At 53.8% G+C, this 13,245-nt stretch overlaps 1 protein-coding gene across 1 annotated transcript; it reads right to left on the bottom strand.

Moving 5' to 3' along the window:
• Window positions 1-265: 265 nt before the first annotated feature.
• Window positions 266-5,422, bottom strand: MCRIP2 (MAPK regulated corepressor interacting protein 2). Its single transcript, XM_079783545.1, has 5 exons — window positions 5,260-5,422; window positions 5,033-5,150; window positions 1,210-1,337; window positions 879-980; window positions 266-646 (listed from the first exon to the last, which is right to left on the bottom strand). The coding sequence occupies exons 1-5, from the start codon at window positions 5,309-5,311 to the stop codon at window positions 576-578; spliced, it is 471 nt and encodes a 156-aa protein (XP_079639671.1). The 5' UTR covers window positions 5,312-5,422; the 3' UTR covers window positions 266-575.
• Between the last annotated feature and the right edge of the window lie 7,823 nt (window positions 5,423-13,245).

Here is a 13,245-nt window from a genome sequence, read left to right as displayed (position 1 = left end):
GGGCTCTGAGACCCCATCCCAGATCCAGTTACAGAACATTTATGGGCCTCCAAGCTGGGCTCAGGCACCTGCCAACTCCAACAGGGAGAGGAAGCAGGAGTGGGTGTCAGGTGGGGCAGGGTGAGGTTCACAGACTTCCAAGGAAGATGAGCTGGCCCCAGCACCTCTGTCAGGACACAGGAGAGCAGCTACGCAGAGCTGAGAGGACCCCTTCTACCCGCCCCCCCCCCCACACACACACACCAAATAAAGGCCACTCTGAAAAGGCAGTTTCTTGACTTTATTAACCTGGAGCTCTGCCATACCAGCCCCAGGGGCTGGTGCCCAGGCACAGTGAGCAGGATTGAGGTCAGACAGGTTCAGCCCCTGGCAGCCTGGCACAGCTGGGCCAAGGGGTTAGAAGGTACAAAAGTCCAAATGCTGGCACTTCAGGTGTGGCTGGCATCCAGCCTGGCCCAGAGGGAAACACGACCTGCTGCAGTGGGTATACAGGGTGCCATGGTCCTCTCCTAGCAGAGGGTCTGCCGTGTGGCAGGGCCAGGCCCGCGCAGGCAACGTTCCTTCCAAAGCAGCGGCTAGGAGCAGTTAGTGATTCTGGCCAGGAACTGCTGTGCCCACCACTCATCCAGGTCGATGGGCACGAAGTCTGTGGGCAGAGCAGAAGGCTGGGCAGTGATGTCGCCTCCCAACCTGTCAGCATCTCTCCCCCTCAAGCCGACCACAAGCCCTTCACTCAGACCCCAAATGTGGCAGGCAACTGTGAAGATGTGGGTCAGGTTCAAGTCCCCTCTGCTATGCCCTGGGACTAGAACCTGGCAGGGCCCAGGTCACTGTGGCAGGGAGTGGAGGGGTCTCCCTGAGGGTGGGGGAGGGCTCACTTTGCAGTCTGGGGTTGGGGGTCCTCTCGACATACTGCACAGGCCTCGGACTGCTCTCACCGGCTGGGCCACCACCCAGCTGCTGCTCCACTTGCTGCCAGGCTGTAGGGAGAGGACAGTCAGGCTGAACCAGGCCTCCCTGTCCCCACCCCCCGACCCCCGGGCCACTCTGGACCACAGCCCAGAAGTGGAAGTAGGCAGCCTTCTGGACTGTCGCAGGACAAACAAGCTGCGAGCCCAGGAAGAACCCAGCGCTCTCGCAGCTGCAAGTCAGGTTACAGTGGGGAAGAGGACCAGTGGCCCAGGCCATACCCTTGAGCCTCCAAACTACCTTCGGACACAAAGCGGACATTCTCTTCGTGGGCCAGTGTGTAGGTCTCCTGGGTCGCCTCGATGGATGGGGATGTGGTAGGGGGCCTCCGGCCATTCACTCGATTGAACACAAGCCTTGGCCCTGGACTGTGGGAAGAGGGAGGAGGTGATTGGTGATTGTCCCAAGCCTAGGGGCTGCCTGGTGGAGTTCCAGGCTCAGGCTCAGGCCACACCCACCACCCCCAGGCCAAGCACAGCCTCAGCCCTTCCCTGAACCACAGCCTTCCTACAGCCAGTGGCCAAGGCCTCTTTCCTGCAGGCCTGAGCCCCGCAGCAGCTCAGTGCACACCTGCAACCCCTGGCCCTGAGGCATACCTTTGGCCCAGTTCCCCAGCAGGGCTCCATACTCAAGGCACACAGGCACCCCTCCAAGGATCTCTCAGGCACCCCGCCTACCACCTGCCTCCCACCTCCCATGGACTGGCCAGGCCTCCAACAGCCTGGGTTCTGACTAGTTGTGCCCAGGTCACTCTGTCCCAACCCCACCCACCGGGTACAGTTCTTGGCCATTTCTCTCCACAGAAGCTTCTCCATCTCATCAATGCCCCAGGGTGGGAAGAAGAACCCAAACAAGAGCCCAATGGCCTCTGCTCCAGGCCCCATAGGGATGAGCCCCAAGGAATGGCGCGCAGTATGGGGTGGGCTGTTCTTCTTGTGGAGGTGTGCCTGCACCCTGGCCAATCCCTGCCAGCCCCAGACAAGGGCAAGGCTCTTGCTCACAGGGGTGGGAATGCTGAATGCGGGGATGGCCTCCGGGTGCTGGAGTCCGGCCCAGTGGGCATGCTATGTCCAGGGGGCCGCTGGGCCCATCCTGGCCAGCTGGACCCAGGGCTGTGATGGGCCATGGAGGGAGCAGGGCCGCACCTAAAGCAGGAAGTGGGAGCCGGGAGTCCTGGGCTGCACGTGCCACTCCGCCAGGCACTCTCCTGCTCGCCATCCTGGGCTCAGGTGCCCCACCGCTGCTCGGACTTCCTCCTCAGCCGAGAGGAGCACTAAAATAAAGAGGAGCGTCTTGAGGGGCACCGGTCCCACCAGCTCTGGGCTACAGGGAATCTACAGGGATGGGGCTCCTCCCAGTCTGAGCTGCAAAACCAGAGGGTGTGACTTGGACAGCCCCTCACCTGCCCCATACATGCACGCACACACACACATGACTGCAGACTTCAGGAACGTTTGCAGGCTGGCTAATGAACAAGGAATAAATAAAGGGAATTGCAGCCCTGGGCTTCAAACCACAGGGACCAAGGTGGTGGTGGCTGGCACCAGCCTGGCCACCCCCTGTCCTCTGTGGGCAGTTGGTGTGGTTACATAAAGCCACTACACAGGCCCTCTGGGGGAAAGGGCACGGGCTCCCATGTGCTCCTGTGGATGAAGGCCGCCCTGTGCCTGCTCCCAGGGACACTGGCAACAGGCAAGCTCCCGCCCACAGCACCCAAGTCTCTGCTTAGCACCCACAGGGGCATCTTCTCACCTAATCCCTTCCAAGGCCCCCAAGGTAGACCTCCCACCGGTTTTCAGCCCAGAATCTGGGCTCAAATGAAGTGACCTGTCCAAGGTCACCTGCCGTGACGGGTAGCAGCATCAGGCCTTAACTGCACATCTCTCTAACCCCACAGCCTACAGCTCAGGTCCCAAGCCCCCTCCCCACCTGCCTGATGGTCTGCCCCTAGACCTCTTGGTGGTCACAGGCCCCCATTTTATCTTCTTCCCAACAGTTTATATAGCCTCTCTCCTGTCTGTCTCTGGCTGGGAGGGAGAGCTTGTCAGAGGTACAGACCCCTGTGGCCTGTTCACCACCCTGACCCATGACCAGCTAGAACCCAAGCCTGTCCATTTAGCGGGTCAGACACTGTGAACATCTGCAGAGCACCAGGCCTGCAGGATGGATGCAACGCCCCCTCCCTCCTGGGCAAGTTGGGGCAAGGATGGGGCGTAGTGAAAAGGCTCCGCAGAGGGAAAAAGCAGGGAAGGTGGGCAGGAAGTCAGGGTAGAGCCATTTTAGAGAAGGTGCAGTAGAGGTCGGGGCTCCTCCATGTATAGGACAGCTGGCTGTCTGACCTCCCAGTGGGGGCTCTTGAAGGCCACAGGGACTATAGCGGGAAGTTCAGGGGAGGGGGAGTGACCTCGGAGAGAAGGGCAACCAGCACAGCCAGCACACTCTCTTCCTGCTCATCCCTCCTCTGCACGCTGTGTGGGCGGCCCAGCTCCCTCAGGTCCAGCCTGTCAGCACCCTTCTGACCCGGGACTTAGCAGGCTGCCTGTGCCCACTGGCTCAGGGCATGCTGAAGGCGGAGGTGAGGCCTCCTGGGAGTTTTAAGGGCTCTGTACTATCTTTCCCACATCCTTCCCCAGCAGGCGGGACATGGAGAAGAAGGTGATAAGTTTCTCTAGATAAGAGGTTGGGGAGCACCGTGGTCCATTCCAGCCCCAAGCTACCTGACTGGGTGACCAGTGGTAGCTACACACCTATGCCTACTTCCTTCCCCTGGGAGGTAGGGGCGCTGTGAAGACCAAGGTCCAGGTGACAAGGCAGTGTCAGCACAGCCCTGAAAGCCTGCTCACTTCCCTCCCCAGGAGGCCCCTGTGACTGGCCTAGAACATTTTCCTCACTAGGACAGAGCCCCAAAGTGTCAACTCAGCTCAGAAGGGTCCCCCAAAGGGTATACAGAGAGGACCATGGCACCCATGAGGACCATGGCACCCTCTATCTCACCCTGTATACATCACTACTCAGCTCAGAAGGGTCCCCCATCAGAAGGATGCCTCCACGTGTGGCATTTGAGGCCTGTAACTGAGGGAGAGGGGCAGGCTGACGGATAATCCCCCCTCTGTCTTCCCCACACACATACACACACATACATCCCTGACCTCCTGACCAACTTTAGAGGCTGTCTGTCCTCAACTTGGGAAGTCCCCCTTGCCAGCACCCTCCTCCTCAGGCCCTCCTCAGCACTGCCTCTGGGGGCCCCGAGTCTGCTGCCCTCACCCACAGCCTAGGCCAGGAGCCCTCAGCCTGTGTGCGCCTAGACCAAAGCCAAGGCCAGGGCTTGAGCTCTGGGGGAGGAGAATCTGACCACCAGTTCATGGTAGTGTGAGGCCCAAGTGTCCAGGACTGAGCCTACTGTGGCTGGTCTTAGGCTCTTGGCACCAGCAAAACTGCTGGTCAGAAAAGGCGAAAAACTGCAGTCTCCAGAGAGCCCTGGGCATCTTTGGGGGCCTCCAGGGCCCAGCCAGGGTGTTTGGGGTGAAGGGCAGAGGAGGGCAGTGGCATGGCAACACCAGAGGGAACCACGTGCCCCTCTCCCCCAGCTAGCTCTGCAAGCAAGGAGTTGGCAGCCAGACAGGATCCTTGAGGGCCAGCGCCCTGGGCCATCATGCACCCGCGGGAGTCCAGAGCAGCTGGCCTTAAACCTTGGCCTCTGAAGCTCAAGGTCGCCCGGACATTTGACTCAGATGCCTGGAGCCCCTCCGACCTTGGAGCTAGTCGACTTTCTTCCGGGGTCCCACAGGACTCCTAGTGGGGGTGTCTAGCACTTCGGGCCTAGCCCCATCCGACCCAGCCAGGTGCCAGGTGAGGCATTAGCGCTGAGTGGGAACCAGAGCTGCCCGCGCGGGCAGGGCGAGGCGGGTGGGGTAGGCGCGCCCCGCCCCTCCGCGCCCGCCCACCTCGAGCACGTGGCCCAGTCTCCGCTAACCTTTCCCCAAGGTCACTCTCCGGGCCCCCGAGACGGCCGGCGGGGGATGGGAGGACCGGGCTCCAGCCGGGGCCGCGCGCGTCTTACCTCAGCAGGGGCCAGGGTCCGGGTGGCTGCGCCCGCGGGGGCGGCGGAGTGGGCGGCGCGGGCTGCCGGCATTTCAGGAGCTCGCCGAGCCTGCTCTCCACTTGCTGCTGTGTGGGCCCTGCGGGTACAGGGAGGGCGCGTCAGCCGCCGCTGCGCCAGGACCTGGGGCGGGCCAGGCGCGCGGACCCCTACCCAGCCCTGCCCGCCACCCGCCCGCCTCTGCGCACCTGTGCGGCGCTGCGCGACCAGCTTGCTGGGCCCCTTGGTGATGGTGTACATGGTGCGGAGGGCCGCTCCGCGCAATGCTCGGACGCACGCCCTCGCCTCCCCGGCCCGCGGGCAGGTCCGGTGCCCTCCACCCGAGCTCGCGCTAGGCTGGTGCCGTGGGCACGGCCCCTTTAACGGGCGGCGGGAGGGGGCGGGCCCGCTACACGCCCCCGGCTCTTAAAGGGCTCGCGCTACGCGGACCGGCCCAGGGGCACGAGGCGGAGGCGGTGCTCAGGCTCCTGGGGAAATTAACCCGATCTGGCGAGGCCAAGGCGGGGCCGGCGGGCGAGAACAGCGTCCCGCCCCACGCGGCTCCAAGCCAAGGCAGCGGTAGCGTGGTGGGACCTGAGACGCCAGTCCCCCGCGCTGCCCGGGGGCCAGGGGAGCCAAGGGGCACCCACACCGTGCGCGAGGCTCTCGCCCAAGACCTTTGCTGGGTCAGCAGTGCTGTCCCAGGAGGCGCTGGGGTACTCTGTGTGCACCCTGGAAAAGAGAGCGCTCCTACTCTTGTCGAAGGCCTCAGCCAAGGTGCTTGGGTGGGCTAGGACAGTGTGCGGGGTCCGACCCTCTCGGCCTGGGTATTGGACTGAGGGCGTCAGAGATGAGAATAGGGGATAGGTCCTCAGGGTTTGGGTAGTTGACAGACACCCTGGGAATCTTCCTTCCACCCCAGGAGACAGGAGCCGCATTCTGCTGCGTGTCTCAGCCTCCCATGCCCATGCGCACTGCCAGCCAGCCCCAGGGCAGGGAGCGAGCATTTAACAATCCCGGAGACCTGTGGGGAATGGGATGTGGGGAGGGAGACGGTGAGGTGGCCCCGCTTGCTTATGTTATTTTGAGGCAGGTCAATACGAAGTTAGGGAAATTCCTTGACAAGTGGAATAAGGGAAACAGACAAAATAATTAAACAAGGCCAAAGATTTGAACAATTTATGGTCAGCTAATGAATCACGAGGTTTTGTTTTTCCTAACCAAGGACACTTAGGAGCAAATGGTTTACACAGTCCAGACCGTGGCCCTGTCCCTCTCTGCAAGAATGTTCTTTAAAATTAACCAGCCCAGCCCAGCTGGTGTGGCTCAGTGTTTGAGTGTGACTTATGAACCAAGAGGTCACTAGTTCAACTCCCAGTCAGGGCACATGCCCAGGTTGCTGGCTCTATCCCCAGTAGGGGGCGTGCTGGAGGCAGCAGATCAATGATTTTTCTCTCTCATCCATGTTTCTATCTGTCTCCCTTCCTCTCTCCCTAAAAATCAATAAAAACATTTTAAAAATAAATAAATAAAACTAACCAAAAATTACCCTGGCCTCTATATACATACATTTTGGTAAATCAACATATTGAAGGACACAAAGCTAATGAATATTCTATTGAGACCCTTCCCTGAGACCTCCCCCAGGATTCCAAGAAAGATTTAAAAAAAAAAGACTCAATGCCCTAATCGGTTTGGCTCAGTGGATAGAGCGTCAGCCTGTGGACTCAAAGGTCCCGGGTTCGATTCCGGTCAAGGGCATGTACCTTGGTTTCGGGCACATCCCCAGTAGGGGGTGTGCAGGAGGCAGCTGATCGATGTTTCTCTCTCATCGATGTTTCTAACTGTCTCTCCCTCTCCCTTCCTCTCTTTAAAAAATCAATAAAATATATATTTTTTTAAAAAGACTCAAGACAAAGGATACAAGGCCCGCTCTGCTAGAGCAAGCCCACACTTTGTATCTTTGCTGTTTTTCTCCTAAACTCTAAGGGACCCCATGAGACTTGCAAGAAGGGGAGCAGTGGGCAGCAGCAGCTCATCCTGGGCTCACTCCCTTACCTGTCTCCAAGGGCCCCTTTTTCTCTGACTTTCTCCTGTTGCTTCCTCTACCTTAAGCCTTTGTTTCACTGTCCCCGACTTTAATAAACATACTCTCAAAATCACCTCATGTTGTGAAATCTTTCCTACCTAAAGTCAAGAACCCATACACTACCTGGGGGCCCTAGACACACCCACTCCAGGCCCAGACCCCATCTGGTACATTCTGTTGCCCAATAGGGGGAACAAAGTTGTTTTCTTTTTTTTTTTTTAATATGTCTTTTTTTTTAAATATGTTTTTATTGATTTTTTAGAGAGAGAGAAAGGGAGAGGGATAGAGAGATAGTAACATTGACGAGAGACCTGCCAGCATGGCTCAGTGGTTGAGCATCGACCTATGAACCAGGAGGTCGAGGTTCGATTCCCAGTTGGGGCTGTGCAGGAGGCAGCCGATCAATGATTCTCTCCAATCATTGATGTTTCTATCTCTCCCTCTCCCTTCCTCTCTGAAGTCAATAATATATATACATATATATATATATATATATATATATATATATATATATATATGAAATATTGATGAGAGCATCCATCAGCTGCCTCCTGCACACCCCCTACTGGGGATCAAGCCTGAAACCCAGGAATGTACCCTGACTGGGAATCAAACCAGCAACCTCTTGATTCGTGGGTCAATGCTCAACCACTGAGCCATGATGGCCAGGCTCTGATTCATCTTTTTTGTCACTTCTCATCATTGGTGTGGGGGAAACCTACCTATCAGCTGTGGAGTAAATCTTTCATCAAAACTTGCCTCATCAGCTGTAGCCAGTTTGGCTCAGTGGATAGAGCATTGCCTGTGGACTGAAGGGTCCCGGGTTCAATTCTGATCAGGGGTACATGCCCGGGTTGCGGGCTCAATCCCCAGTAGGGGGTGTGCAGGAGACAGCCAATCAATGATTCATCATTGATGTTTCTATCTCTATCTCCCTTCCTCTCTGAAATCAATAAAAAAATATTTTTTTAAAACTTGCCTCATCAATGCTGAAATGGAAGGTAAGCCTGCCCTCTGGACACAGAGCCACCCACCCCGACAACCATCCCCAGGTGATACCTGGGTGACTGGGTCTGGTGAATCAGGACTGGATCACCCCTGATGTCCAAAAAGACCCTTTTCCTCCCCCCCTGTTTGGCTGGCATGGAGTTGAGTCCCCTGTGTGAGTGGGGTAAATCCATCCCGAGAAGCATCTGGCAAATGTATAGGTGGTTGGTAAAGCCACCCTCAGGGCAGAGGGTAAACATGCTTTCTCTTTGTATTTCCCTTTCTGCACTTTTCTCGGCTCATCCTATATAATAAAAGCCTAATATGCTAAGTGTCCGGTCATCCGATCTTTCATTCAACCAATCAAAGCATAATATGCTAATGATATGCTAAGGCCGCTCAACCACTCGCTATGATGTGCACCAACTACCAGGGGGCAGACACTCCAACCGGTAGGTTAGCTTGCTGCTGGGGTCTAGCCGATGTTCGGGTCTGAGCAAGACTGGCCAGACAGGCCCTGGAGCCCTCCCAAGGTCCCTCCCAGGGTGGCCAACCTCCTGCATCCCTCCCTGGCCCGATAGTGTGCCTGTGGGGTCCCTCGACCTGGCCTGTGCCCTCTTGCAATCCGAGACACCTTGGGGGATGTCGGCAAGCCAGTTTCAGCCCGATCCCTCAGCCCAGGCCAAGGGACCCCGAATTCGTGCACCGGTCCTCTAGTATTATATAAATCCTGGTCATTTATTACAGCAGTTTTAACAACTTCATTCGTGTCATGCCACACCTTATCCTCTATCACCTGGTTTCTCTTTCTCCTGTTTAAACCACTCTTTGGGACACTACATATGTAATGCCTTATCTTGGGTCAAGGCTTTGTTTCTACAGCTCAGCACAGATTTCACTGAGAGTCTCAACGAGTCTTCCTACTGGGTGATTAGAAATGTAAACAAGGCCTGGCAGGTTTGCTCAGTGGTTAAAGTGTGTATGTGGGTGGGGAGGGGGGTTCAGTTCCCAGTCAAGGTCACATACTTTGGTTGCAGGTTCAATCACCAGCTCCAATGGGGCACAAGCAGGAGGCAACCAGTTGATGTGTCTCTCTCATAGAGCTGCTTCTCTCTCTCTCTCTCTCTCTCTCTCTCTCTCTGCCCTCCCCCCTCCCTTCCACACTCTCTAAAAAATAAAATAAAATAAAAATCCTCCCTCCTTGGGTGAGGATTAAAAGGAAAAAAGAAAAGTAAACAAGGCTAAGGTAACTGAAGGAAAATAATGAGCCCTTAAACACCCTAAATCCTCCTCCTGGAGGCTGGAGAGTTGCGTGGCTTCAGTCCTCAGAACAATAGGGGAATTAATACCTCCCCCACGTCCTGTGCAGGTTGTGGGAACAGCAGTAGCAACTGCCTCACCTCAATGTGAAGGGGGGACGAGGGGAAACTGGTATTAAAACAAACAAACAAGCAAAAACCCCTCCAGCTGCTAGGCCACCCAAGCCTGATCTCACCCTCTCCTCTTCTCCAGCCAACTGAAAGTGGTCAAGGCCACTAGATAATTAAACAGCTCACCTTTGAGCACACTAAAGGAATGCAATGATCACCAAGAATCCAAATGGTTAGTTTACATTTGGTTAATGTCTTTTTAAATGATTAACATAAAGCCCTGCTGGTTTGGCTCAGTGGATAGCGCATCGGGCTGCAGACTGAAGGGTCCCGGGTTTGATTCTAGTCAAGGGCACATACCTCAGTTGATTCCCAGCAGGGAGAGTGCAGGAGGCAGCCAATAGATGTTTCTTTCTCATGTTTCTAACTTCTCTATCCCTCTCCCTTCCTCTCTATAAAAAAAATCAATAAAAATATACTTTAAAAAATAATAAAATGACTAACATAAAATACATGTTTGTTTTTGCTCGGCTTTACAAAAAGTTCATATTATTTCTATTATACCGCTTGAAAATGTGCTCTGGCCAGGTGGCTCAATTGGTTGGAGCATTGTCCCATACACCACAGGGTTGTGGGTTCGATTGCCAGTCAGGGCACATGGCTGGGTTGCAGGTTCAATCCCAGGTCGGGGCACATACATTGCTGTCTCTCTCTCTTTCTCTCTCTCTCAAATCAATAAAAACATATCCTCAGGTGAGGATTAAAATATATATATTTAAAAATTATGAGACATGTTCATATATTTGCCAATCTAAAGAATGCTACTTACTTTTAGTTGTCACTAAAAATTAAAATTTCTAAGAATTAAGAATTCTGATCAAACTGGGGGGAAATATGATTTTGGTAATAAAAGATATACGTTATGGTAATATATTTTTAAGAAAATAGGGGAAAAGTAGGTTGTTCTAAAGTTGGTTTTTTAAGAAAAGACAAGCTAAACGGGACTAGGAAAGTCGCAGAAGGTCTGTGTAAGCCGCAGGGGGACTGTGTAGAGGGAAGAAGCAAAAAGAGAAGGGAAAAGGGGTGAGAAAAGATTTTTTTAAAAACATATTTTATTGATTTTTTACAGAGAGGAAGGGAGAGGGACAGAGAGTCAGAAACATCGATGAGAGAGAAACACCGATCAGCCACCTCCTGCACACCCCCAACTGGGGATGTGCCCGCAACCAAGGTACATGCCCTTGACCGGAATCGAACCCGGGACCCTTCAGTCCGCAGGCCAACGCTCTATCCACTGAGCCAAACCGGTTAGGGCAGGGGTGAGAAAAGATTTTTTTAAAAAAGGACATATCACAGGAAGAAAAGACATTGGAGAAGGAATACTCAAGAAGGAAAATGAAAATGGGAAATAAGAAAGAAAAAAAGGCACATAGATGATAAAACAGAGTGATAATTTTAATAACAAATTAAAAGGTCGGGACGCTCCCTTTAATTTTTCAAAACCAATTGTTATTTCCCCACAGGAACCCCAGGTACAACTGACAATAGGGAACAAACTAATTAATTTCTTAGTCAAAAGAACACGAACATTAACCCTGAGGGCTGAGGACCTCTGGGGATGCATTTTATCCAGCAGGCGGCCCCAGACACCGGGAAGAAGTTACAAAAGCTAGCCTTGGGACCCCAGACCCCACTAAGCAACGGGAAGCCATAGCTTTCAGTGTTTTAACAATGGAGACCGCGCAGAGAAAGAGCGAAAAGCCACCTGATGGGAACAAGAGGCTCCCTTGTTGTTGTTTTTTAATATATTTTATTGATTTTTCACAGAGAGGAAGGGAGAGGGACAGAGAGCTAGAAACATCGATGAGAGAGACATCGACCAGCTGCCTCCTGCACACCCCCCACCGGGGATGTGCCCGCAACCAAGGTACATGCCCTTGACCGGAATCGAACCTGGGACCTTTACAGTCCGCAGACTAACGCTCTATCCACTGAGCCAAACCGGTTTCAGCAAGAGGCTCCCTTGTTAGGCTCAGCTCTAAGTCCGATGCCCCCTCAGGGTCACCCAGCCCCCAGACTGCAAGGGACAGCAAAGGGTCAAGGTTTGGCTCAGTGGCTAGAGCGTGGGCCTGTGGACAGAAGGATCCCAGGCTCCATTCCTGTCAGGGCACATGCCCAGGTTGTGGGCTCGATTCCCAATAGGGGGCGTGCAGAAGGCGGCCGATCAATGATTTTCTCTCATCATTGATGTTTCTATCTCTCTCTCCCTCTCCCTTTCTCTCTGAAATCAATTAAAAAAAATTTTTTTTTTTTTTAAAGGAGAAGAAGAAAAATATAAAGAGAAGTGCCCACAACTAACTCTGGCTCTCCTGCCTGTAGGATGTGCCCTTTGCCAGAGGGGAGGCCACTGGAAAAGCGAGTGCCCTGGGCTCCAAAGGGAACCCGATGTCTCCAAACCAATGGCGGCCGAAGCACCTGAGAACTGACGTGTCTGAGGCCTCCTCCCGCTCCCACCAAACATCTGCCCACCATGCCAGGGAGCCTTGGGTAACCCTTGCTGTGACAGGTAAGCCCATTACATTTTTATTAGACATGGGGCTGCTTACTCTGCTCTGACTCATTCCCCGGGGCCTCTTTCTCCCAAAACCTGTTTGATCACCGGGGTAAATGGGCATTCTCAACGCTACCCGTTTTACTTAACCCTTTGGCTGCCGCCTCGGGAATCTCACTTTTAGTCAGGCCTTTCTGTGGTTCCAGGGTGCCCCATTCCCTTATTAGGGAGGGACATCTTGTCTAGTCTAGGAACTCATGTACCCTGGGAGCATTAGCCATGGAAGACAATGGACCCTCATTGTTAGGCCTGATGGCCAATCTAACTTCTCACCCTGAACCAGAAATTAATAAATTCCAGGATCTGTCCTCGTCCAAGTCAACCCCAAGGCATGGGAACTAGAACACCAGGCAGGGCAACAAATTTATCACCCCCCCCCCCCGACCCCCCGTCAAGATATCTCTAAAACCAGGATACCCTACCCTAACCAAAGACAATACCCCCTAAAACCTGAGGCCACAAAAAGGGATCAAAACTCTCATTGAAAAATACTTAAAGCATGGGCGTCTCAGGCCCTGCGGGTCCCCAAGCAATACTCCTATTCTAGTACAGAAGCCAAATGGAGAATACTGGTTTGTACAAGACCTAAGCGCAGTAAATGAGGCTGTAATTCTGGTACATCCTATAGAGTCAAACCTCTATGCTATCTTTTTAAAAACTATATATTTTTTTATTGATTTCATATAGAGGGAGAAGGAGAGAGAGATAGAAACATCAATGATGAGAGGAAACGTTGATCTGCTGCCTCCTGCACACCCCTCACTGGGGATCCAGCCCACAACCTGGGCATGTGCCTTGACCGGGAATCGAACCGTGACCTCCTGGCTCATGGTTGATGCTCAACTACTGAGCCACGCTGGCCTGGCCCCCCTACACTATCTTAACTCAAATCCCAGGAAGAGCCAAATATTTTACTATATAAGATTTAAAGAATTCCTTTTTCTGCATTCCCCATCATCCTGCCCCCCCAGTACTTATCTGCATGTGAATGGACTAACTCCCAAACCAGGAAAATTTGCTAATACACATGGACTGTGTGCCCTCAGGCTTTAGGGACAGGCCCCATTTGTTTGGAAAAGCTTTGGCCAAAGAATTAAGAGCACTGTAATTGACCAGTGGTACCCTCCTACAATGCTGA

This window comes from Cnephaeus nilssonii (assembly GCF_951640355.1).
Source record: "Cnephaeus nilssonii genome assembly, chromosome: 2".
NCBI lineage: Eukaryota > Metazoa > Chordata > Mammalia > Chiroptera > Vespertilionidae > Cnephaeus > Cnephaeus nilssonii.
Note: the sequence above shows the minus strand (reverse complement) of the source record. Positions and strands in the feature narration are given on the sequence as shown.

What these genes read in the sequence shown, in the direction of transcription:
- MCRIP2 (XM_079783545.1), bottom strand. Translation starts at nt 5,311, where the DNA reads ATGTACACCATCACCAAGGGGCCCAGCAAGCTGGTCGCGCAGCGCCGC. An exon ending in TGTCCGCTTTGTGTCCGAAG is followed by an intron (nt 981 to 1,209) that starts GTAGTTTGGAGG and finishes CTCTCCCTACAG; the next exon opens with CCTGGCAGCAAGTGGAGCAG. An exon ending in CCCCAACCCCAGACTGCAAA is followed by an intron (nt 647 to 878) that starts GTGAGCCCTCCC and finishes CTCTGCCCACAG; the next exon opens with ACTTCGTGCCCATCGACCTG.